The following is a 27642-nucleotide window of genomic DNA, read 5'->3' on the forward strand; positions in this document are numbered from 1 at the left end:
ATAATATCATGTGAAGTAAAAGTTGAAACTTTTACTTTTTTTTTTTTTACTAATCAAACTAATGTGCAGGTGTTCCTCTGCAGAGCTCATTTCTATGTTTAGAAATAGCTCCGAGACAATATCTCCTTTGGCAACTGCAAATATCAGTTCACTGACAGAAAAGCTGAATAATTCTTGACACCTCCATATTCAGAGAGAGGTAATTAGGGGAGGATTACACACGGTTGAATTAATTAAGACACAAAATGGTGAGAAATCTGCTGTGCAGCTGTGTGCAAGTATCATAATGGGGAAATCCAGCAGGTAGAGACGGGATCTTGTTCTGCGCATGCTCACAAATGACTGTCTAGTGAAATTAATAAAACTGAAACAAAATGTAAAAACCTTAAAGTGTTCCCTAGTAAAAATAAGCACTGTGAATCTAGTGTGAGCATGCAAATGCAAGCACTGCATTCCATTGTGAAGTACAATTTTCATTTTTCTTTTCAATACAGATTGCTCATTCTCTAGCCTAGAAATCTAGACGCACCCTAGCGGCAGCAAAATTTATTTTGCAGCCAGGGTAGTCTAGCAATTCTCCGTTGACTTTCGAGCTGGAAAAAACAAAATTAGGTCAGGCCAATCACATCGTGTATAGAGTAGGCGGGGCGGGCTTAAAGGAGTAGTTCACTTTAAAATGAAAATTCTGTCATCATATACTCACCTTCATGTTGTTTCAAACCTGTATGAATTTCTTTCTTCTGCTGAACAGAAAGGAAGATATTTAGAAGAATATCAGTAACCAGGCAGTTTCTGGGTAAAAATATACTATGGAAGTCAATGGGACCCAGAAACAGTCTGGTTACTGATATTCTTCTAAATATCTTCCTTTCTGTTCAGCAGAAGAAAGAAATTTATACAGGTTTGAAACAACATGAGGGTGAGTATATGATGACAGAATTTTCATTTTAAAGTGAACTATTCCTTTAACATAATGACGACAGAGTTGCGATGGTTCCCTGCTACTTGAAAACAAAGAATGGCTGCTGCTGCTGGCGAACAGTCTTTTGAATCGGCTTTGGCCACGACTCTGGAGGACTTGGAGTTAAGTTTTTCTTTGAGAAAAGAGCATAGAACGGCACTTTAGTCATTCTTAAAAAAGGAAGATGTGTTCGTAGTTTTGCCGGCCAGATATGGCAAAAGTTGAATCTATCAACTCTAACGTTAGCTCCGCTGTTGGGAAAATGCTCTGGTTGAAGCACTGTCCTATTGCGTGCAGAGGGAATTTGAAAGACAGCCATTTATCCCACCCCTCGGATTGAGCCGTGTCTATGGTGAGTTGCCAGACCTAACATCTTGTAGGTCATTCTCTTGAAATTTCTGTGATTTCTGTAAAAATCCCTCTAATTTCTGTTAAGCCAGAGAATTTTATTCACATCAAACAACACACGCTTCTCAAGTGATGAATTTAAGGAAAGAACAGTGTGAATGGCGAATCCATAAAAGGCACAAATGTAGTTCAATATCACTGCAGGCCTCTTTTATTGCTCTTTGTCGTAAGGTTGCGGTTGATCACTTTTTATATCTAGGAAGAGAAGAACTCAACAACTGGATTCAGAAATGGAGAATATGGTAATAGGCCACCATCCATAAATAGGTTTTCACTGATGACTCTTATATAAATAGCAAAGTCATGATAGTTGACAATTTCATAAATTGAACTTCCTGTATTGTGTGCATTTCAAACCCAGCAGGTCTCAATATGGTGCTATTTGACAGCATACCATCATGTGCTTTTGAGAATATGGTATTTTAGTTGACTGTGTCGACTGTTTTTAAATTGCAAGAAGCATGGATCAGAGAAATTTGAAATGTTTCATGAAAATGGTGCATGTACCATTTTAACGTGGTGCATGTACCACTTTAGTGTACCATTTTAACAGGGTTAACATTCTTATTTGCATAATTGCAGTGTCAGTGTCATTGGACGAACACAGCAGCAATCCGTTTACATAAACTCTCAAGTATTGCACATCCTCATTTAATACATTGGCGACTCTACTCTCAAGTTTTTCCTACTTTTCCGACTATAAAGGAAAAAACGATACGGCCTCTTCTTCACTCCAACTGTTGTGTTTTCCGTTGCCATTTGCCGCCTCAAACGTTTATGCAACATGCTGCGTTTCCATGACTGTCCAAAGCATGTGAATATAAGGCATGCTATTGGCTGTCGCTGTAACATTCTAACACTGTATTGTTTCACACAAGTGTGTAACGTTCCTCTAGCCTGAGTTAAAAGCAAGGTTTAGAACGACAAAAACCTGGGGTTAAGCACAGTGTAAAAAGCCCTTCTGTTAAGGAAAAGTGCATGTGGAATTGTTTTGAGAGCATTGGCCTTTGTGTAAAATGTGTAAACTCAATTAAGAAATAAAAAAATAAAATCAAACATTAAATAAACACACTTAACTCCCTCAGACATACTGTATAAATAATACCCTTGAACATCATTAGTATTAATACCTGTTGTAATTGAGCCTATAACTGGCTTTGAGGTCACATTGCCGTGCATTGTAACCAAGGTAACAGTGTACCGCCTGCAGGGCAGGAGACCAGTGAGGGTGATTCTGGTTTTGGACCCGTCTAGAGCTATTTCAGAATCATCACTGGAGTCCTGGGCACTGTAGTTCAAGATGAATGCGTCAGCAGGCGGTGCCGGTGCACTCCACGCCACAGTCAATGAATCAGATGTGACTTCAGAGAAGAAGAGCTGCGTGATAGGGCGGAACCCTGAAATTGAATGACAACAACGATATTACGAAATGCTTGCTCCTGTGATTAAAGATCTCTTAAATGATTGGCACATCCTCACAGGAAGGAGGAATGAAGAGTACAAGAACAAAAACAATGAGGTGATTGGATGTAGTTTGCAGAAGAGAATAGACATCAAGCAAAGGATGGAAACTGAATGAAGAAAAAAGTGAAAAATGCTGATGATATATGATACAATCTTGATGCTGTAGATATAAATGTGTTGATGCACCAGGCCCAAGCAAGTGAGTGACTGATAACAACAAAGACAAGATGCATAAGGAAGATAAAGTCTGAAAGGGTTATTTCTTTGGTAGATGTAAAAAAATAATAATCAAAATGTAGCAGTGAAGCAGTGTTTTCCAACAAGGGATTCTCCAACCCAAATTTTATAATAGAAATGTTAAATTAAATTAGAGCTGTTAATTTAATCCAATAATTTAGCGCATTAATTACAGAAATAACAGTGGAATAAAAAATATGCAATTAACCACGCCCCCTGAGACATGTGTAAATCCCATAAAAAGGGATTTATTTTTTACCACAGGAGCAATTGAAGCTTGAAGTACCACTTTCATATCGCTACTACAGCCAACAAACCTCACCAAACCACACTACCGAGAGCAGACAGAGCCATTCACGTAGGATGCACTCATGGATTCAAAAACAGCTGGACAGAGTGCAGAATGAAACCAGAAAAAAAGAATAAAAGAGAAAGCAGGGTTCTCAAACCTAATTTTCAAAGTTGAAAGCGTGACATGTCGTCATAAAAATATGGCATTCAAGATGTGATGCAACAGCCAAAGACTTGCATGTCTACATAGAACAATAAAAATAATAATACTTACAAAAAAATAGCAGATGGTATACAAAAACATGTCCTCTGTAAACAGCTTTTAGGTTAACATCAGATGTGTTGACAAAATCAATTATAAAATGGATTGTAGATTGCAGGCCAGTGATAGTCTTATGATTAATGATATGAAAATCGTCTATTTAATAATTTACTTGTCTACCATAACAATGTCTTTGAATCATTTTCTCATAACGTTAAAAGATATGCAATTTATTGTTTACAATGTCTTTTGCTTATTTTTAATTGATTGACATCCCTATTTAAAATATAAGAAAATTAAAACAATGTTCTGTTAGACAATTTTAATTTAATTTATTAGGGCTATCAACAAATCACATGATCTTATTAGTAGACATCAAGCAAATGATGGAAATTGGATGAATAAAAGTGGAAAATGGTAATTAAATATGATAAAATCTTGATGCTGTAGATATATAAGTGTTTATGCGCCAGGCGAAGGCAAGTGAGTGATAACAACAGACAAAATGTCACATAAGCAAAATGATAAATATGTTCAATTGACTGATAACCCTGGGAACCCCTGAAGTAAAGGACATATGAATTTTGATGAAGGATGAAGGATGATTAGAATTGACTAGAAATGAACCTGCTGTGGAAAAAAAAAATCTACATGAGCTGTCAAATCTTCTTTGCACATTGTTGACACTGAAGCAAAAGTCTTACTTCCAGACCATGCTGCATTACACATGCAATTATCGGAGAGATTAACGAGAGACTTCTGCCCAAAATTGACATGACATGTCATGAGGCAGTGGTGAGGCAATGCTTTAAACACTCAACAGTGATTCCTGTACTCGAGTTCCCAAAAGATCAAATTACCTGTGAAAGCATCGATAGTAGCTGCAGTGCTCTGCTGCCTGCCTCTCTGTGCTGCGACTGTAATGCTGTACTCTGTGCCCGGCTCCAGGCCTGTCAGTGTGGTGGTGGTGACGTTCTTGGGCACTGTTAGCTCAGTTGTGACTCCAGTGGAGGATGTGTAGGTCACCCTATAGTGATCAATAGGCCCCTGCACTGTGCCCCACAACAGCTTGATGGTGTTGTCAGTGGAGGCTGTGACTGTCAAATCCAAGGGGACATCCAGATCTAAAGATAAAGAGTATACTGTGGCTGTTTCAAGGTTTGTAATGGGAGTATTACACTGTTTGGTTCAGTAAACATATTTTTATGCCATCACAAACATCATATATTAGTTCTACTGGCAAAAACAGATTTGCACGGTCAGTAGCAGAAATACAAACTCCATACTATTGAAAATAAATTTATTTCACTGTGATCTGGCAACGGTAGACCCATAATCTTCTCGCTTACCCGTTCTGGCATTCATCGTTGCCGGGGTGCTTTGGTTGGCACCTACAACAGCTGAAATTCCTATGCCATACTCTGTGCCAGGCAGTAAATCTAAAGGGGAAATAAAGTGAAAGAAAAAAGGAAAGAGAGAGCTAAAAAAAAATCAGTATATTTGGCAAATGAGCTATGTATTTTGTTGTCACTACATAAGTATAAAAATAGATTTGTGGGGGCTCAGAATTAACTCATAATGAGAAGGAAAACATCAGGAGCAACTTAATCTTGATGTGACTTGTAATATCTTTGAGAAACAAACAAATAATTTCTTTTCAACACTTATTGTCAGAAATGTTGCTTACTTCAATAAAAAAGCTGTTAAAGAGAGAGAAAAAACCCCAGAATGGCAGCATATTTAAAAGAGGATTCACTTTAAAGGTTTCCATAAAGTCCATGCATATCCAAATGTAAACAAAAGTGTACTACAACTGTATTTTGTGTGCAAATGTTTAAGAACAATTAAAGATTACACGGACTCATCAACATTCACCATTACACTGGTTGATCACCATTCATGTTTTTTGGAGAAAATAGCGAGTTAATAAAATAAATGCCTTTATGATGCACTAAAAAAAAGACCTCAATTCACCAATAGACAAAAAATATATATTTATATATTTAAAATGTTATGATTAATGTGAATGTGGGATGACATGCTGTTTTATAATAATTTTCTACATGATCTACATGCCGGAGCACTGGCCATGAGGCTAACAGCCTCGACAGTTTTATTGAAAATGTTTTTTTTTTTTTTATCTATTTACATTTAAGAGAAACAATTTTATTATAAATAAAACCATTTTAAATTGTTTTCCATATCCTATATATTCCAGTACTATGAAATAAAGGAAAGGTTAGGTTTGAGCTACCGTTGAGAGTAGTTTTGGTGGTGGTGCCATCGTTGCGTGGGACAATGACTTTGTCATACTGATCGCCAGCCAGTGTGCTGTAGACCACACTGTAGCCTTCTACATCTGCCTCACTATTGTCCCATTCCAGCTCCAGGCTAGTGGAAGTTTTTGACAGCACTCTCAGGTTCTTTGGTGCATCGATTTCTGAGAAAAATGATACAATCGAGATGGATCACAGAGAGCTAGAAATTGATGTCATGCATTGTTATCATGTTGCATTTTTGTAATTAAATATAAATGTTTACTTCTGTGAAGCAGACCTACTTCACTAAAAGATCTTTATTCTTTTAACTCTGATGAAAGATTATTTACACAGCCAGAACTGCTTTCTTTCACCTGTCGTGAACTCTGTGGAAATGGCTCCACTCTCACTGCCATTCCGGACTCCACAAACTGATACTTCATATGTGGATCCAGGCCTCAGTACTTGGAGAGAGTATTGGCTCAGAGTAGGCTGCAGGCGAAAGGTGGTCTTTGGTCCGTCCACCCCTACCAGCCCGTACCGCAATATAATCTGGTTCACTTTAGCCTTGGGTGGGCTCCACTCCACAAAGGCAACCGTGTCGGAGATGTCTCGTACAATAAGCAGTGTTGGCCCATCGATTACTAAAGAAAAAAACATAAGAAAACATCATTAAAATGAGAAAAGTTTCTCAATATGCATCAAGAGTTTTCAACCATGAGTCAGTGTACACCGGAGTGCCTGTAAAGCATGGAGAAGATATAGAAAACATACCAAATTGTCTTTTAAAACTCTGACATTTTAAACAGTTTTAATAAAAAAATAACTAATGATCTGATAAAAAAAAATCTAGCAAAGGATAAACATCCTTAAATCTGTAAAGGTTTAAAACTCTTGTGCAATAATATAGAAGAACATTGTAACATTGGCATTAAAGTTTTTTTTTTTTGTGGCATATGAGCCTTGGGGACTATTTAATGATTTTAATATACCGGTACTCTCTGTAAAAACATGAACGTCTGGATGATTAAATACAGTGATGAATGATGGACATAAAAACATCCCCGTTTTGTACTATTAAATACAAATGAAAATAAAATACAAATGAGCAAATATGTGAATTTGCTTAAAGCTTATTTTTTCCACACAAAAAGGCCTGAGCTATAGAACTAACATGGCTTATTGGATGTATTGAAAGATTTTTATTGCTTTACTTCTTTATTTATCACATCATAAGAATATTACCAAAGTAATGGAGCAACATAAAAGTGGTGGCAAAACTTATTTAAAAATGAGGAAGCACAATGTTGTAGGAATGTGCAGAACCTGATAACACTGAATTTGCAAGTTAAGCTTGAACTTTAAATATACTGAACTGTGACTGTCTGACATCTTAAAGGTGTAATTTATGTGGCACAAAAAGTACCAAATGAAATTGCGAAAATATACCCCCCCCCCCGCCTCTTTTGCCCTTTCCTCATCTATAAGTTGCTCATCAAAACTATAGGCTACTATAATCTATCTAGCAAAAAATACTACTTTGTAAGAAAACATGGCAACATCAGAACACATGGAATAGCTGTCAATGGAGAAATAAGCTTTTTATGGTTTTATTACAGCTAACTAGCCCATGCTAAGCAGCCAAGCGCTGACCTCTTTGGCCAAACAAGTAGTCCTGCGCCACTGGTTAAGTCAAAAGTTTCTATGTTTGACCTCTCAAACCAAACAATGTTTGAAAACTGAGAGCCACAGTGTATACATTGAAGTCATATTAAACTGGAAAAGTATTTTAATATTGAGAATTACACACTTCACTTTTAACTTATCCATGTTTTCAAAGAACAGTTAATGAGAAAGTATTCACCAGATACTGACATCAGGCAAACACACAGTCAAGTGACTGAATCAAGTGGCCACGCTGAGCCTCCGACAGGCTCTTTTAATAAGATGCTAACTGGTTGTGTGAATAATTAACCTGCTTCTTTATATAGGGCAACATGACCATCTGCCTCAGAAACAAGTATTGTGAAGGAAGATGAACATCTCTGGTACTTTTGACCTCATCTCTAACCTCGCCCTCATTCTGCTGTGATATGTAAAACGCTACTAATTGGACCAGGTGAGACTGCACTGAATACCACATTTCCCTTTTAAAGAATAAGTCCAAAACATACAGCATATTGTGCATGATGCCACTGTAACTCTCTACAGGATATTACAACTACAAAATGTGACCGTTAATCAAACACTAGGGTTCAGGAGGAACCCCAAGCAAATGGGGAAATGATGGCACGTCATGTTCATGCATGGGAATATTTACTTTAAGTTCTTTGCACAGCCTACTCAATCCACAAGGGTGATTTCTTGGTTTTATTCAAGGCACACCAGCATAGACTCACTTTTAAGTCTAGTCACACCAGAGACCAGGCAATAGATTACTGTTTATTTTTTTTCTAAAAATGTTGTACTTTAGCACTTAAGCATAATTACTGTGAAGCAGCTTGCAAACTCACGAGGAACCAAGCGTGTGCTTAGCGAAAACTCGTCTTCCTAGGCTTTCTCCGGGGATAGATAAATCTTTGCACACATAAATAATTAAATGACATCAAATTTGTCTTTCTTTATCCAATAAGGTATCCGCAGTGGACATGTGAAATATTAATGGACTCGCATGCATAATTAATGTCTCTTTAATTATGCTCGACAGTGAGGCCCGTAGAAATTAATGGCGTTTTCACAGCAGACATGCAATTTCAATTGTCCATGAAAAGTTCAATTGAATCTAAACCTCCTGTCTGCAAGTGACAGAAGAAGAATTCTTGGGTGAAGTTTACATTAAGTGCATAATTGCTGGCAGACTCACCCATTCATCATGGTGACATTTTCCATTAGCTGAAGCAATGTGACACCTCCTTGCAGTTTATGCCTTTCCAGCCCAGTCTAGCCCCTCTCACACACCTTTTGAAAGGCGTTTACACACCTTCCTTTGTGAGTGCACTATATCACTATATGTTTTTCTGCATGTCTTGTCAGACATATTTGCAATAGTGTTTTGTTCTGACAACACTGTCAGCTGAGTAACAGTAAAATGACTGTGTTCATAGTATAGTTTGAAGGTGAGCCCTCTGTTCAGCCTCACTGCTGCACTACACCGATTTCAGCACCAAGGACAGGGGGAAAACAACAGGACATGGCAGATGGGTGGAGGAAATCACTGCTCAAGCCACTTCCAACTTGTCAACTCCAGCTACAAAAGAGACACTAGTGACTCAGCTGGCTGAGTAACCTGAAGGGAAAAGCACTTCACATTGTTCTCTCTTTCATCTTCTCTGCGAACAGAATGCAACGTTAAACTAACCCCCCTGCACTGTGCATCCAACCGAGGAGCATTTGTTTGCTTTGCAAACTTTTGTCTCCATTAATGATGAAGCATCCTGTTCTACAATGACAGCATCTATGCTGTCTATCACAAAACTTGCTTGCATGACGAGCATAATTAATTCAGACAACTATGGATGACAAAAGTATCAGTCGATACTAATTATGTCTTTTTATCAATTTTTATAATACTAGTGCAAAATGCCCGTGCACAATCAGTTTTTGTGTGTCTTTTTAGTAATTGTTGGTTTGGTGTGTTTGAGTGCTCATTGGTACAATTACACAGCAAAAGTTCAGTGACATTTTTATTTGTGCATGGTAGAAAGCACACAGTGAACTCCGAGAAAACGCTATGCTTGAGCAAACAGTTTGTGAATAGGCAACTACAAATGATGCCCGTGAAAGAGACTGTGAACGCATTGAATAGGATATGTTTAGTTGGTGAATAGCATAGGCTACTATTACACAGTAGCGATAACATTAAGTGCACCAGAATGAAATATAATATTCAGAAGTAAACAGTATAGCTGACTTACAGATTCAGTTAACATCCACAAATGAATAAGCGTGTCGATTCAGGGAGCAGTGGAAAGTGCCCGTGCAAAATCAGTTTTTGTGAGCTGATCACCGTCAAAAAAGTTCAGGAGATATTTCTTAGCGATGGCTGATTTCAACAGTTTCAATATGATAAAAACTAACTTTTATATTGATTCAATGGATTAATTGCATTTTGAAAAAAAAAGTGTCATGAATTTATTGCATTTTTGGGGAAAAATAATCCGTTTTTATAATAGATCTTTGAAAATCAAAATCTGGATTTGATTTTTTTATGTTATTATAACCTAAAGATGCTATGTGAAAGTTTGAAACAGAAAATAGTCGTTTTCATCTTGCCAGTTTCTTGGTAAAGAAAACACATTTTTACTCAAATTAATCAAAATGGATTTATCACGTTCTGGAACCACTATAATATTCAGAAGTAAACAGTGTAGCTGACAGAGTGTTTATGTCAGAATGTTTATTTTTAAACCACAACCTTCTTGGGGCTTCTTTGAACGATACAACCCTCTAATGTCAGAATGTTTATTTTTAAACCACAACCTTTTAAAAATGATATATTTAACGACATCTTTAGCATTTCTCATCCAAACAACGTCAAACTTGGCACTGCACTTACTCGTGCCCGTGGCAAGACACCTGACGAATTTGAAATCCATCGGACTAATGGTTCGAGAGATATGTGGTTAACAGACACACAGACAGACATACAGACAGACAGACGTTTCTGTAATTTATAGATAGATATATATATCTATAATAATTAGTGCTGTCAAATGATTAAAATATTTAATCGTGATTAATCGCATTAATGTCATAGTTAACTCACAATTAATCACACATTTTTATCTATTCTAAATGTCCCTTGATTTCTTTTTGTCCCATTATTTTTTTCTCATTTTAATGCTCTCATCAACATGGAAAAGTGGATCGGCTTGCTTTGTGCAAATGTTTTTTATTGAAAACAACATTGGCATATACTGTAGTGTTAAATTTCACACTAACATTCTCACTTGGAGCAAATAATTGCATCAGAGAATTCGCATTCGCGTCAAGTGGTATTTCAGACTGGACGTGCTGCAATGATAGCTCAGTTCACAACGACAAAACACACAGATCACTTTGGTCTTGTCAATAAAACCATTGGGCAACTTTTTAAAAGTAAACTTTCCATTCAGAATCTTACTGGCATCCATTTCGGCGTCTTGCGCTAGCCATCAAAACGTAACGTTAGCCTACTACTCTTTGGCCGGCTCGCAAGCCCAAACAAGTGTGTGCGGCGTGCCTGTCGTTTTGTTTCCGGTCTAGCTAGATCAGGTGTGGTGTTGTAGTTTTTCTAACGTAACTAGTTGTTGCAACAGCATGTGAAAAAAACTACAAAGTTTGTTAGGCCAAAAAGAACGTTAATCTCGCGATAAAAAAATGAACGCCGTTAAAATGGGTTTGCGTTAGCGCCGTTAATAACGTGTTTAACTGACAGCACTAATAATAATATAATATAATATAATATAATATAATATAATATAATATAATATAATATAATATAATATAATATAATATAATATAATATAATATAATATAATATAATATAATATCTATTCGAAAAAGCAAGCCTATTTTAACAAGTGGACAAGAAGTGTCCAGTCATTGTTTATTCCTCAATGTTGGAACACGGTGGAACATTTCGCAACTGAAGACAGACCTCATTCCTATACAATTAATTACCACAATAATGCATTAGTTGTATCACTCTGGAGCCATGAAAATGTTCGTCTTTGGAAACAATTACTGTATAAAGTCGTGAAGTCACACTATGGAATCTTTCACAGAACTTCTTGATAGAATTTTTGCAATATAATGTCATTACAGGGTGAAAAGAGAAAATGGATATATTTGGAGGCACCAACACTCTATTTAGGTCATTACAAATCAAAGAACTATTGAGTTATTGGAGAATGAAACAGTGAGGCGTGGGTGTTTCTATAGCTAACAATGCCAAGGTCATGGATGTGACTCCCTGAGAACACAAAAAACTAAGCATATAACCTGAATGCACTGTAAATTGCTTGGAATAAAAGTCTGCCGAATGCATAAACGTAGTATAATGAGTGAGAGGCGTACGTGTGATAACGGTTGCAGTAACAGGCAGGCTCCTGCCTTGGTCTTTCAAGGCCACCAGGTTGACAGTGTATTCTTCCCCAGGCCTCAGCCCTGTTTGGTGGAACGATGTGATGGTACTAGGTAGTTGTGCTGTCATCCCTCCATCATTGTCCTTTGGCATGCAAAAGACACAAACAAATACAGAAACATCACATTTCACAATTCTGGCATCAGAGTGCAGGCAGGCAAAACAGTACGAACAGTACACCGCTTGAATCAACAGAGATTGTATTCAGAAAGCAGTCGGCTGTGTAAAAAAAGAACATGCTGGAATTTCTGTGCAGATGTGTTTCGCCAGATGTTTAATGAATTGAATCAAGTTTTGTTCTTCCCCCCCAACTTGCTTAGCAGAGAACTTTGAGAGCTTCACTGCACCCCACAAGACATCAGCTTATTAAATCAGGCAATATCAAAGTGCTTGAGGGTTTTAGAAGATGTGACTGTTCTAAATGTACTGTATGTTCTTTGCCATTGACCCTGTGAACGTACACTTGTCTCTGCCCTCGCATCCATTACAATATTGTGGAAAATCAGAATGGCTCTTACGCTTTGTAGGATTAAATCCACAGAGGATATGACTTCCACTTCTAATATGATTTCCCCAGTGGTATGCCGGAGTTGGCACGGTACTCATAGCAAACCCTCTCACCGATGGAAGATTGAAGTGCACCATGATCAACCCCCCAAAAAATCGTCTTCTTTGTATTCACTTCCTATTCTCCTGAAAGAGGCTTTTGACTTTGCAAGGTATTTTCTTCTTTCATTCCAAAAATGATGGATTTATGAGCTCACTTTGCCAGGGCATAGGCTATGGCTTTAGCTGAAAGCTAAGGCTATATTCATACTGCAAAGCCTCCTTTGAGTCTTAATGCTCAATTCTGATTTATTGCTCAGATCCAGTTTCTTTGTGTAGCTGCTCACATAATTTTTTTTTAAATGTGGCAAATATCCAAGTATGAACTGGTAGAACAATAACAAAGTCCGTCCGTCTGTCCGTCCATCCATCCATGACAGAAAACCGCACTCTTCAAATGCTCAATAAGAAGTGCGACTATTATTTGACTGAGCTTTCAGAACTGTCTGCAGATAGATTTGCCAAATCATCTGCTGGCTGAAGGAAGTTGTTTGTGTAAACCATTCAAGTAAACCATAATCCCCACTTTACCCGTTTCCATTACACTCAAGCACACCTCTGATATGTCAGATCTTTTTGTTGGAGGGGAATATGATGTTTACAGATTCAGTGGCTGGTCTTAATAGTAACACTACAACTAAACAAAATGCCTCAGGGGCTCTGTTGCACATTTGGTATTTTACACAGGGAGAGATGTTTCACCTTGAAGTGAAATGACAGGTATGTTGCACAGGAAACATGCTGTTTTGCATACTTCGATGTCTCCCACTGCTATTTCATAATGAGACGCCAAGCACAAGCTCCACATTTTGTTGGCATCTTCCTGTGAGGGTGCAGTATGCACATGCTGAAAATGTTTTGTCCTTTCTCCAGATGGAACATTTGAAAGGGGATTAGTGAGAACATCTCGGCCTGGATGTATTGTTGTTTCTGCCATGATGCAAAATAATTCTCTTTCAAACACGGACAGATTGACATTTATCATGCTGAGAGGCACCTGTCAGAAAACGAATAATCTTTGGTTTAAAAAGAAGCATTAATTTATCGACTGTGCACAGATGTCTGTCAAAACCTCACACTGCAGTTTCCTTGTTTACAATGCGGTGGATGGTAAAGTCCACAAATGCTACAAGATTCCAAAACCTCTGTGTTGTTACGCCAAGAGCTACAGCAGGGGCAGAATCAAATGATGTGTGACCTTCTAAGGAAAGCCTTACCTTGGGAATGAAGCTTATTTCCCAACCATCAAACAAGTAGTCTAAGGGTTGCCACTGAACCTCCACGGATGTCTCCGTGATGGATTTGAAGAGTAAACCGTCTGGATTCGAGAGATCTAAAAGGTACAGATTGATGCATTATTGGCCTCCGTCCTGTGTGTGTTCAATAAATCAACATTTTTCTCAGCCAAGACAGATCTTTACTCTCAGCTTTTAGCTCTGTAAAAAGAGGGCAGTGAGAGCAGATACATTTACTGGTTTACTGTGCAGACATATTCAGGATTTATTTGATTTTTTTTTTCTCAGTTATTTTCAATATGCAGTGTGTCTTCAATCAGTTTACATTTATTTTATAACACATGGAGTCGGGAAACCCAAAGAATAGAAGTCTAAAGAAATAGTATTACAGTCATTTCACAGTACACAAAAGTGAACCTTCAGCCTTTTCAGTGTCAATGATCGTAAGAGCCTCCAGAGGATTTGAAAATAATTTCATGGAAACAGAAATAAAACACTATCTCTGCTAGGAGCGTTCTGCTTATTCCACATGTATAATGACGTACAAAAGTTTGTAAGTAAGTGATAATGTACAGTCATACAATAAGTCTTGCTAAATAAACTCTGACAGTAGTCAGTACTCTCGGTTGCTCTCCTTCTCACTGGCACTACCAGTAAGTTTGGTGTCAGTAATATAGTTTTTAATAAGAAATAAATACAGCTATTCAGCAAGGATGGATTTAATTGGTCAAAAGTGTCAGTAAAAATATTTCAAATCTTACAAAAGAATTATATTCAAATATATGCTGTTTTTCTACTTTCTATTCATCAAAGAATACTGGAAAAATGTTTCCACAACATATCAACTAGCATAACCATTTTCAACTTTGAAAACAATAAGAAATTTTCTTGACCATCAAATCAGCATTTTAGAATAATTTAATTTGGAGGATCATGTGACACTAAAGACTGAAATAAATAATAAATTAAATTAAACTAGAAAAGTTTAAATTAGAAAAAGTTAAACTAGTTATTTTAAATTGTATCAACTGTTCTTTTTTTCTCTTAGTCATTCCTTTCTTGCAAAGTTTCTGAGGATTTTATACATCACAAGCATATAATTCAGTTGCAGAAAATGTGCAATAATGTTCAACATTAGTCTCATCTTTGTTAGAATACAGAAATTATGGCTCCACTGGTTGAATACCTCAGATGTATAAGTCAGATCATGATGTCGGCCAGATGCCACATGCAAATTGCAATTTCTTTCAAATTCATTAAGTTCTAATTATCTTTATTATCATCTCTGAATTACCTGAGAAAATGTACGAAACAGAAGGCCAATCAGTGGTGCTTTGTGATTGTCTGCAGAACGCCCCAACTGGCTTTTCACAAATAATGGAATATTTGTTATGATGTGTTCTATTCTAAGCTAAGGCATTTTGCTCAAGGCTGACAGGCAGTGACTGTATACGAAAGGCCCTCTTGCATTTTGCCAATCTGGCACTGCTACTCACCAGGTGGTGGGTGTCTAATCATTTCCTGTTGGCAAAGACAGCCAGTTGTTCCTCTGAAGAAGTAACATGAGGTATGTGTGTGTGCAAATGAGATTGTGAAAGAGGGTGCAATCTCACATCCAGGTCTATTAAACCTGGGTCATGCTTGGGTAACAATGATGCACTTACAATGAAAATGTCACATTCAAGATATATGCAAAACACCTCAGACATTTCCATAGAAAAAAGCCTTATCTGACCAAAACACTGATGTTTTTGAATAAAAGAGCTCTCAGGAGAGAAGTGCACTCACAGGTGGAGGCTAAAGTGTTCATAGGGGCACTGATGATGTTGTCGATCACTGCGTACACGTTGATGTTGTATTCTAGACCCGGCTCCAACCCTTTGATGGTGGTGTTGGTAACGTTTCCTGGGACTCTGATTTCTAGTTGGACTCCACCAGGGGTTGTGGGGGCATAAGTGATGAGATAGTCTGTCAGGAACACAGGGCCCTCCCACTGCAGATCAATGGTGTTCTCTGACACTCCCCGAACTTGCAGATTCATAGGAGGTGACACTGTGTAAAAAGGGGTGAGGATATCACATGAATATGAATCATTCTGATCAAAAAGCAATCATTCTTAGGAGATGGAAATTTCTTTAACGTGATCTGAGGCAAATCACACTGGAAGCACTTACCACAGCTAGCATTGTTATGTTATGGTGTTGCAAGGCAGCAGATTTACATGCTTGTTCAAGCCACATCCAGTATTATCTGACATTGATGTCCCGGTATGTAGTACACTTGAAAAAGTTAGAAAATGTAGCTAAGAGTTTGGAGGATCCCATTTGGGCTACCCATGAGACTAAGAAGCAACCAGGGTCTCCAGAACACATGAGACTTCCTCCTGATCTGGGCTCATAGGAGTAGCTATAAGTGGCCCCTAAGGAATTACTAAGGACTTGAAGAAGCAATTCAGCTTCTTCCACACGAACAGGACAGACTGGTGTTCCTTCTGTTCCCCCTCAAAACAGAGAAAAAAGTCCCAGGGTGCATACTTAGCAAAATTTATCACTCTGGCATCTGTGCTTTTCACCCATATCGAGCTGCCAACCTCCCCTTTTTATTTTTAAGGAGGAACAAGAACCCAGGAAGCGAAGCAGATACAGTCTTAGACAAAAAAGGGAGCAATGGTCTGTCCAACTGAAAGGCTCAGCACCTACACAATTTAAAGCTGACTGTAATTATTTGAATCGTCTTGATATGTCAAGAAATGCATATTCAGCATAATCATCATATATTTTCTAATAATCTATTCAGCATATATTTATTTATCTATTGTAATAATAGATAAATAAAGAATATTTTGACAACAAGGTATTAAGTTAGCCTGGTAATACCAAACTCTGCTACTTCGCTTTGCTTCGTAGGCAGAGTCTGGCATGGCATAATTGAAAAGCTTTTTTTTTTCGCAGGGGGGGGGAGGGGGGGAGGGGGGGAGGGGGGGGGGCAGGGGCGCTTGTCTGAAGTTTAAAATCATTGGTTACCCGTAAGCCAATCACATAACGTTTGGTTATGGCGTGTGTTATGCGCATGCTCAGCCGCATCTAACTTCCACTGTAAACACATGTATGATGCGAAAACAAAACCATCGAGCGAAATACCGGAGTGAACATGGCTGTGAACGACTTTTGCAGATTATGTGAAGTAAATCTACGCATCCACGGTACAATCAGTGTCTACGTCACGGCTCTCAGCCCGCCCTCTGTTTGTTGATTGGCCGGCTGTTTTCAGGCAGGAGGAAAACGGAAAGCTATTACGCTGTCTCAGACTGAGTACAGAAGCGAAATGAAATTGAGCGGAAGTACGAAGTCTGACATAGTCAGGCTAGTATTAAGTAACATTTTGTAACAAATTATAAAGTTACAGATTTGTTGTATTTACATTACGTGTTGTGAGTTATTTTTTTAAATGTCATCAAGCATCACATTATGTACATCGATTATTATGTACTGAAGCAACAATGTTTCAGATAACAGTCTTTCAGAATAACTTCAAGACTGTATTTGGCAAAGTGTGTAGAGTGTAAATTGCTATTACTTTATGATTACTTTTGGTTTAATTATAGTTGAAAGACATGGTAAAAGTGGGTGTAGTGCTATATTAAAGTTTGTAATTTCATTCCTTGAATAGAAAATATCTGTGAATTAAAAAAAAGTCATTGTCAAAGGAAGACATTTAAGAAATTATTTCATTTTGAGCTATTTGAAATTGTCAAAAAAGGAACTTCTCATCACATCCCATTTCCTTGATTACTTCTTTTTTCCTCTTTGCTACCTGTTTGCAAAATACTTTTTGCTTACGGTTTCATCTGCCTAATGAAATGAGAAAATTGGATAGAGTAACTGAAAGAAAAAGCCATATCCTAATTCAATCCCTTGATAATATGAAGACCTAAGAGAGCAGAGAATCTCCAGAAGAGGTGTGGAGAGTAATAATTGAGCAGCCACTCGCAGTATTCCACCACCTCTCGCACACAACACCCCACTATTTTCTCCTAATTGCAATGAAATAAGCAATTTTGCCTCCACTCAGTCTTGCAGAAAATGAGAGGGAGAGAACTGGGTTCTTAATATGATTTGCCCTTCCCTCTCCCACTCGTGAGATGACAGCTGTCTTCAGCGATGTGGGGTTTCGACAGCCTTTTCCACGAACTGTGAACCTCAGTAAGTGTGATGGAAAAATTGCTTTGGCCAGGTTAATATGACACATCTTCCCCAGTGAATGTGACTTTTGACAAATGAATGGTGTTACGCTGTGAGTTGTCACCAATTTTACAGCCATGACTAGAAGAGCAGGAGGGCTCCCATGGGGTTTAGCATCTGCCGTGTGTGCCCGTAACTAGGGAAACGGTCACTGTTCTTCCCAGAAAGGATTTTAATATTGATATTCAAAAGACAATATACAGTACCAGTCGCATTTAGACTTCACTTAATAAAGTGGTTTGTTTATCTGCAATTGGCTTAAAGAGAAAGAATAGATACAATGAAAATACTTTTTGTATTTTCTCAAAACAAGCTTTTGTTATGGCTTAATTTCTTCTCTGATGGATTTTAAATGCTCAAAGAACACCAAGTGAGTCAGACATTACATATTCACTTGCAATATATAAGGCGGAAAGTGTGAATTGTCCAGCACAAATTCATTTTCCTGGGGAATGGTTAACTACTCTGCTCTACTGTGTCAATACAGAAAGCGTCTCGGGTTACGTATGTAACCCTCGTTCCCTGAGTAGGGAACGAGACGCTGCATCGATACTCGATACTTTGGGGAATGCCTTCGGCATGAAGCGTCTGAAGTCTACTATACAACTATTCCAATCTGGATTGGTGCAACGTCATTACGTCATCCGTGACGTCGCATGTGACGGTGATCCGGAAGCTATAAAACGGTCACAGGAACCAGGAAATGTTAGCTTCTAATTGGTCAAAGCAAGTCGTTCTCAGGGGCGCGAAAAGTGTGGCCGAGGGATGCAGCGTCTCGTTCCCTACTCAGGGAACGAGGGTTACATACGTAACCCGAGACGTTCCCTTTCGTAAAAGGGAACTCCCGCTGCATCGATACTCGATACTTTGGGGAACGAATACCCACGCCGCCACACTGAGAGAAAAAACGCCCTGGTACAAAGCATCTGGTACACTCAAGGACGATAGGATGAGTAGAGGGCAGATCCAAACTAGTTTGTTATAAGATTTGGTGTAAGAAGGGGAGGTGAGGAGCCAGAGGCTCAACTGACCTCATGGAAAGGGAAACCCCAGACAGTAGAAATTAATAAATAAGAGGTGAAGGCAAGAGCGCACCTTGTACTTTAAATATGAGTGGTTTCTTCAGATAACCAACTGTCTAATTGATAAAGGGGAATAGCTCCTACCCTTGATACATTACTAGATGGATTGACTTCTCCCAGCCCGAGGCCTATCATAGGAACCTCCAAGGCTAAACTTTGACCATCCGACACATGCGATGGAGGATGGAATACCTGAAGAATCATGATATTGCCTACCGGCACCTCGGTACCGGGGCAACAATGATTTAGAGTGGCTCCTACGCTAGTAAGTGAGAGGGGGCAGCACCACCTCTCTTACAGGGAGTAAGACAAGCATGAAGCAGACTCAATAGATTCTTCTATATATTCATATATACTAGTACATAGTCATATACGTCATCCACAGGACATGATGGGCGCCAGGGATCACCCATCAGCCTGATGCCAATGGGCTGGATGACCAGGATTCATCCTCCAATCTACAGGAACATGGAGTTTCAGTGGGAACGTCCTTTCGAGAACACCCTAAGAGGCTTGCGGAGGGCACTGAGGCCGCCACAGAGGCCCTAAGCATGAACAGGAGATCCCGTTAGAGAGCGGGATGGAACACCAGTACTGAAGCCAGTGGGCAGTAATACACTGGGTTCAATGCCCTCCCTAACTTAATTGTTTAGTTCCTAGTAGAGTGGGGTTCTAGTATGGATGTCCTGACCACCTCGGTGGAAAGGGCAACCTAATTATAGGTGGGACCCCCTCAGGGGCCAGACCCATAGTCTCCATAACTCTGGTCGGGGATGAAATAATGTACCATCAGCCTGAGACAGAAGATCTCTCCTAATAGGAACCTTCCATGGAGGACTCTCCAGGAGACTAATAATGTCCGAAAACCAAATTCGGGCCGGCCAGTACGGAGCTACAAGGAGTAGTCTCACTCCGTACCTCCTGACCCTTTCTAGAACCCCAGGGAGCAGAGCGATCGGGGGAAAAGCGTACAGACGTGACCTCGGCCACATCTGTACCATGGCATCCAAGCCCAAAGGAGCTGGATGTGAGAGAGAGTACCAGAGCGGGCAATGAGAGTTCTCATGAGAAGCGAACAGGTCAACCTCCGCCCGGCCAAACTCTCTCCATATAAGCTCAACCACTTCAGGGTGGAGCCGCCATTCCCCGGGCCTCAGCCCCTGCCTCGACAGGATGTCTGCTCCCATATTTTCAACCCCAGGAATATACATAGATCTGACAGAGAGAATCTTGTCCTGGGACCAAAGAAGGATTTGATGAGCCAATCTACAAAGAGGGCGAGATCTCAAACCTCCTTGGCGGTTGATATAAGAGACCACCGACATATTGTCTGTCCTAACAAGAACATGATGGCCTCTGAGGTCCACAAGGAAGTGCCTCAGGGCAAAAAATACGGCCAACATCTCCAAGCGATTGATATGCCATGTGAGATGATGGCCCTTCCAAGTACCTCGGGTGTGACGGCCCTCCATAACCGCACCCCAGCCCGTGAGGGACGCATCCGTGGTCAGAGTTTTTCTCTCACATGGTGCTCCCAAAACCGGGCCCTGAGACAGGAACCATGGTTTCTTCCATACGACAAGAGAACGAAGGCATCTGCGCGTAACTCTGATCGTACGAAAAGGGTTTCCCAGAGGAGAAAATCCCTTGTTCCTGAGCCACCACTGCAAGGCCCTCATATGGAGCAGACCAAAGGGTATTACCGTGGAAGCTGCAGCCATAAGACCCAACACTCTTTGAAAATGTTTGACAGTGATAGCCTGGCCTAGCCTAATACTCTTCATTGTGTGTAAAATGGTATTAATACGAGCAGGAGACAATTGTGCCCGCATCGTGGTTGAGTCCCACTCTACTCCCAGGAACGTCGTTCTCTGAAGAGGAGTTAAGGAACTCTTCTTCACATTGAGTCTCAACCCCAAGCACCTCAAATGACGCAAAACAACATCTCGATGTTGAATCGCCAGTTCTTTTGACTGAGCTAAGATGAGCCAGTCATCTATATAATTCAAGACACGGATCCCCTGAAGTCTCAAAGGAGCAAGGGAAGCATCCATACATTTAGTGAAGGTGCGAGGTGATAAGGCTAGGCCGAAAGGAAGAACTCTGTATTGATAAGCTTTTCCCCCAAAAGCAAATCTAAGAAACTTCCTATGATGTGGGATGATGGAAATATGAAAATAGGCATCCTTAAGATCTATCGTTACAAACCAGTCCTCGGATCTGATTTGTTGAACGATCATAGGTATAGTCAACATTTTGAACTTAAATCTCCTCAAAGATTTATTCAATACCCTGAGATCTATAATGGGACGCAGCCCACCATCCTTTTTTGGAACTATGAAGTACCGGCTGTAGAACCCGGAATCCCTCTGCTCTAAGGGCACATATTCTATGGCCTCCTTAGCTAGGAGAGTCTGAACTTCATCTTCCATTACCTGAGCCTGATCAGGAGATACCAGCGTATGAATAACACCACTAAATCTGGGTGGTCTAAACTGGAACTGGATTCTATATCCCTTCTCAACTGTACTCAGGACCCATTGAGATATATTTTGAAGACCCTTCCAGGTGTCTAAATAATCTACTAAGGGAATTAGTCTCTCAGGACTAACCTCAGGTTTTCTATTCACATCTCTAGTTTCATCTTTGTTTATATTTTCGGTGACCTGAAGCACTCTTCTGGCAGGAACTAACCGAATCATTTTTTCTACAGGCCTCGTGAGAGGTAGCGAACGTTTCAGAGCAATAGATTTCATAGGAACACTCTGTGAAATACATTCGCTAGAATTCGATGCGTCCCGAAGCGCACTTGACGGCGCGAAGCAACATCGATTTCCTGAGGGCTCCGCGGAGCGAAGTTTTAAAAAGCCCACGCGGAGGGGGATGCCCTCAGAGGCCTGGGTGTCCCGTCATGGCCTCTTAGTCGAAGCCTTCCTCGCCTGAATAACAGTCCTCAGATCTGTTTTCGGTTTGGAAGGCTTCGACTGAGAGTGTTGCCTCTGCCTCCAGGCCCCTTGGGGGGGAGCACGAGAGGCCACACTCTCCTTCTGCCTCAGCAGGTGTGAGGAGCTGGCGGCGGCCTCGTGGGACTGCCCCCTGGCAGCAGACCCACGAGACCTGGAACGACGGCGGGGGATGAGCTCTTTGAATGCGGCTGACTGTCGTTTCGCCTCCTGAAACCTATCGACGACATTGTTGACACCGTCGCCGAATAGGCCAGAAGGCGAAACCGGGGCATCGAGGAGACAAGCCCTGTCCTTGTCCCCGATGCCCGACAGGTTCAGCCACAAATGTCTCTCCGTGGCTACCAATGCTGCCATGGAGCGGCCGATGGCACGGGCCGTCTCCTTGGTAGCACGGAGAGACAAGTCGACCACACGACGCATCTCGCGGATGTCGTCGTAGGCGACCTCCCCGCCTTCGTCCACCTCTTTGAGGAGGTCGGCCTGGTATGCCTGCAACAGCCCCATCGTATGCAGACAACTACCAGCCCGACCTGCCGCCATATATGCCTTCCCAACCAAGGCCGATGTTGTACGGCAGGGCTTAGTGGGAAGCGCCGGAGCCCGCAGGGATGATGCAGCGTCAGGGGAGAGGTGCGACGCAAACGACTCTTCAACCCTGGGCATCATCCCATAGCCCTCCTCCCTAGCACCCATTATATTTGAATACAGATGGACATTGGGGCTAGATATTCTCGAGGAGAAGGGCTTATTCCACGATCTCGACACCTCGGTGTGGAGATCGGGAAAAAATGGCAGACTCCGGCGTAGAGGTTGTGACCGGGACTGCAGGAAGCGCTCATCGAGTTTACTTTTTACTGTCGCTTCCTGCGTCTCAGATGGCCAGTCGATGTTTAACTTTTGAACTGCCCTAGTCACAACCTCTAGCAGCTCCTCAAAGACAGGGGAATGGGGTGGCGATCTTTCACATTCCCCTGCCTCGATGCCCAAAATATCTAGTTCCTCGGAACCAGATAATTCGAGCATCGGTTCCTCAACAGGGGCGGAAGAAGCCGCAGCGCGGGCTTCCGCACCCTGAGCGGAACTATGGGAACTAGCTTCAGAATGCTGAGAAAGGGCCGAAGCCGTCTCAGCATCATCCACTAGATCCCGCTGCGATCCCCATGAATGCAGACGCCGCGCTGCCTCGACAGACGCGGGACCTGATCCACGGGGATCGCGGGGCTGGCCGCTTTCAGAAAACATAGCTCGCCGGGAGCGGAGCGTTCTTAGGGGCATGATTTCACAGTTTGCACAGACAGCGCCCTCGAGCGCTGCCTGTGCATGCTCCACTCCCAAACAAACTACACATAGCGAGTGTGTGTCACCCTCAGCGAGAAAACGCGGGCAAGGGGACGCACACTGCCTGAACTGTTTCTCAGCCATTTCACTTTAATATATATATCACTCTCTCACGGACAAACAACACCAAATAAGACAGACAAGTTATACATAGAGCGCTTGCTGAAGACCAGAAGCTAACATTTCCTGGTTCCTGTGACCGTTTTATAGCTTCCGGATCACCGTCACATGCGACGTCACGGATGACGTAATGACGTTGCACCAATCCAGATTGGAATAGTTGTATAGTAGACTTCAGACGCTTCATGCCGAAGGCATTCCCCAAAGTATCGAGTATCGATGCAGCGGGAGTTCCCTTTACGAAAGGGAACTGTGGTACAGTAAGTGTTTGTAATGTTAAAATTATTAAAAAAAGTTTCAATTTAACAGAACAACACATGTAATTGCTGTAAATTAAGGTATGAATTACCATATAAATTACAGTAAAAGAACAGATGTATTGTTTCCTTACAGACAGGGCCGGCCCGAGGCATAAGCGAACTAAGCGGCTGCTTGGGGCCCCCTCGCCACCAGGGGGCCCCCGAAGCGAGTTTTTTTTTTTTTTTTTTTTACATATTAATTAACTTAAACAAAAGACATAAATGAATGAATGGATTAATAATTCAAGACAAGAAAGTTCTGATTTCATGATCAGTACTGCCTACAACTGGTGCTGTGACTGCCAGTGTTTGAGTCATGCGCATAACCTTGCGTGCACAGACAATTCGTGCGAAAAGTCACGGTAATGTTAAGCCATGTCACAAAAATTTGATTTGATCAATGATTTATCCTTTAAGTTTAATGATATTCAGAACAGAACAAGGGTAAAAAATAACTATAAACAAGCCAAAACGAATTAAAGCGAAAGTGAAAGCGGCGTTGGGCTCACGTATCTCTCTCATTAGAATCAAAATGTTTCAACATTCGCGATGGATTTGGATGGCAAACTATTCTTTATTATAGGCTTCTTTGTACTTCACCCACGTTCCAATATCGAAGAAAAAAATAATTCTCTTCACATGCGCAAAAATGTGCTTGAAATCCAATCGAGGGAAAAAATCATTCTCTTCACATGCGCAAAAATGTGCTTGGAAACATCACAGTGGAGCGGTGCTTACGCTGCGCAGCGCTGAATGGTACGAATTAGGCTACTACTGACTATTTAAACAGAGCAGTGTAATTTTTATATGTTAGGTTGACTATTTTTTTTATTATATTTTATTACGGCTATAATGAACAGGCTGCGATATCATTGCAATGCTATGTTGTGTGTCTGTGTGTGTGTGTGTGTGTGTGTGAGGCGCGGACGCGATCGAACAGTGGAAATATAAAAACATACTCCGTCATGTTCATACAAGACATCATTCAAACTGCAAAGTGTTGCAAAACGTTTGAGGATATTTTGCAAATTATAATTTTTTATATGTTTTGTGACAATTTGTTTTCAGAAGTTTCAAAGAGTTAGTAAAAGAGTAAAGAAAAAGTTAAAACATTTTTATTTAAGTATATCTATTTTTTATTAAGTATTTATTTTGTATTAATACATAACCTCATTGTATTAATTTATAATGTAACATTATAGAGTGACATTGTGTCAATAATCGTCAAGCACAGCACAGGTGACTCCGCGTGTTGGGAGGGGGCCCCCAAATCAAATTCTGCTTAGGGCCCCCAAAAGGCTCGGGCCGGCACTGCTTACAGAAAAAAAAAAAAAAAAAATATGGCTAACAGGTAAAAATTGTCTTCTTAACCCTTTATACGTCGGGCCAGAGGTCACTCTACCGCCGGAGGTCTTCCTTCTGCAAACGTTACTGGAAGCCTGTGATTAGTGTTAATAAAGTTATAAATGTGTATATTTTTCTCAAAAAAATGCATCACTTTGCTTTAGACGGCCCTTATTAACCCCCTGGAGCTGTATGGATTACTTTTATGATGGATGGATGCACTTTTTTGTGCTTCAAAATCTAAGGTACCATTCACTCCCATTTTAAAGCTTGGAAGAGCCAGGATATTTTTTAATATAACTCCGAATGTGTTCGGCTGAAAGAAGAAAGTCATATACACCTAGGATGGCTTGAGGGTGAGTAAATTATGGGATAATTAAAATTTTTGGGTGAACTAACTCTTTAAGGCAGGCTGGGTATACAGACATGTCAAGTAATGAAATATATATAAATCATTATATAACAATATATTTTACTTTACTCAACCATACACATTGAATACTGACCTGAAGCGCAGTCATCCCCTGTATATCCCTCTTGACAGGCACAGAAACCATCCTTACACACCCCTTTCTGGCTGCAGTTATTAGCACAGAAGATGAGAGAGCAGTCTTCCCCCAGGAAGCCAGGTCGGCACTGACAGGTTCCGTTCACACAGGTTCCTTGATCTGAGCAGTCGTTCAGACATCTGCCCTGCGAGCAGTCCTCCCCAGCATAGGCTTCCTCGCAAACACACTCACCATCAATGCACAACCCCCTGTCAGAGCAATCACCTGGGCATCGAGGCTCCGAGCAGTTCTCACCACCAAAGTTATGGTCACATGCACACTCGCCTTCAATGCAAATGCCCTGGCCAGAACAGTCATTTGGGCAGCGCAGTTCAGTGCAGTTCTTGCCAATCCACCCTTCTTCACAAACACACCCACAAATGTCCATGCTGAAGGTGCCATGGCCACACTGAGGGACGAAGTCCAAGCGACCTAAGAGAAAACAAATATGTTGAAGTTAAAGAAACAGTTTACCCAAAAGTGAAAGCCATCATTTTACTCGCGCTAACACCATTGAGAAATTTGATTTATGCCGAATGTTAAAGTGCCCCTATTATGCTATTTTAAAGGTTCCTAATTTTGTTTTGGAGGTTACCTACAATATGTTTACATGCATTCAAGGTCAAAAAACACCTTAATTTTCTCATAATATACATTGCATATCAGCATCTGTCTCAGAGTCTGAAAACGGTTTGATCGAATATTCAGTCTCTCTAAACCCCTCCTTTCCGCAAGCCTACTCTGCTCTGATTGGTCAGATGGCCCAGTCTGTTTTGATCGGTCTACCGATTATAGTGTGTATCAGAAACGAAACACCGATTACCATATCTGAATTTCAGCTCTAGAGGCTTCCTCAGCGCTCAATACACAGTAATACGAACAGTGACCACGGCGTTGATTTTACCATATCAATTCCAGAGCAAGTCCTCATCCTTTTAAAGTGCATGCAAAGTGGATTTGCAGCGCTGAAAACAGCATCTTCTCGACATTTCGACAACACATACCAAACTCTTCCAGGCCTCAGCTACAACTAGAGTGTCTGAGGGTGGGTCAAATTAGATGTTGTAAGCGGGCACCCAATGAAGACCACAGGCTGGCATTATGTTAATTTGTAACATAGGTATGTAACAGGAAGTGAGACTGGAGCTGCTGACAACTTGTTTCAGCAGTTCAGAATCGATTCTTTCTTTTAGGAGATGATAACTTTATTTATTGTGCATTTTGATCTTTAAAACTTTGCAGACCTTTTACACTCACAAATTATGCACTGCATGAAAGGTAATATTCGAAAAAGCATAATAGGGGCACTGTGACTGAATAAGTAAATTTGTGATTTAAATAAAGAACTGGCCCTATTAAAAACCCTAGACCATAGAGCACCCTGACTGGATACTTCTCCTTAAGATTCGCTTTTTTCTATTGGACTTTGTTTAAAGAACTGGACCTGTTTGTTTCATGAATTAATCATTCAGACCGGTTTTGTGACCTGGGTCAACCGAATCATCAAACTCTATGATTTTAAGTGTACAACAACTCAAATTACAGCCTGTTTCTCACACAAATCTATCATTATGGGTGTCAAAACAAGTTAGACCATTTTATAATAATTTTGTTGTGCTTTTTTTGGTCTTTTGGTCCACAATCATCTCACTTTTTATTATCCTGAACACTCTTTCAAACATGTCCTTCAAAAATAAATGCATTTTCCTCAAAATAAACCAAATGAAAGATGTTTGGAACAACATGAGCTTGGGTGAATAATTCAGAAGAATTCGAGAATTCACACTGGGAAAGCTATTCCTTTTATTTTCATTAGGTTGGTGTAAAATTAAACTGAAGCAGAAAAAATAAATAATAA

General features: G+C 40.4%; 1 protein-coding gene across 1 annotated transcript in view; it reads right to left on the reverse strand.

Annotated features, from left to right (window-relative positions):
• tnr (tenascin R (restrictin, janusin)) overlaps positions 1-27642 on the reverse strand; it is a gene marked incomplete at its 5' end in the record, with an annotated part of 58927 nt that overhangs the window by 29150 nt on the left and 2135 nt on the right. The window contains 9 exons of the mRNA XM_081375168.1: positions 2500-2766; positions 4484-4747; positions 4973-5062; positions 5878-6063; positions 6256-6525; positions 11939-12089; positions 13829-13944; positions 15635-15898; positions 25743-26216. Coding sequence (XP_081231294.1) covers positions 2500-2766; positions 4484-4747; positions 4973-5062; positions 5878-6063; positions 6256-6525; positions 11939-12089; positions 13829-13944; positions 15635-15898; positions 25743-26216 — 2082 coding nt within the window. The remainder of the gene's footprint in view (positions 1-2499; positions 2767-4483; positions 4748-4972; positions 5063-5877; positions 6064-6255; positions 6526-11938; positions 12090-13828; positions 13945-15634; positions 15899-25742; positions 26217-27642) is intronic.

The sequence above is a fragment of the Scardinius erythrophthalmus genome, assembly GCF_964197995.2.
Source record: "Scardinius erythrophthalmus genome assembly, chromosome: 9".
NCBI classification, from domain to species: domain Eukaryota; kingdom Metazoa; phylum Chordata; class Actinopteri; order Cypriniformes; family Leuciscidae; genus Scardinius; species Scardinius erythrophthalmus.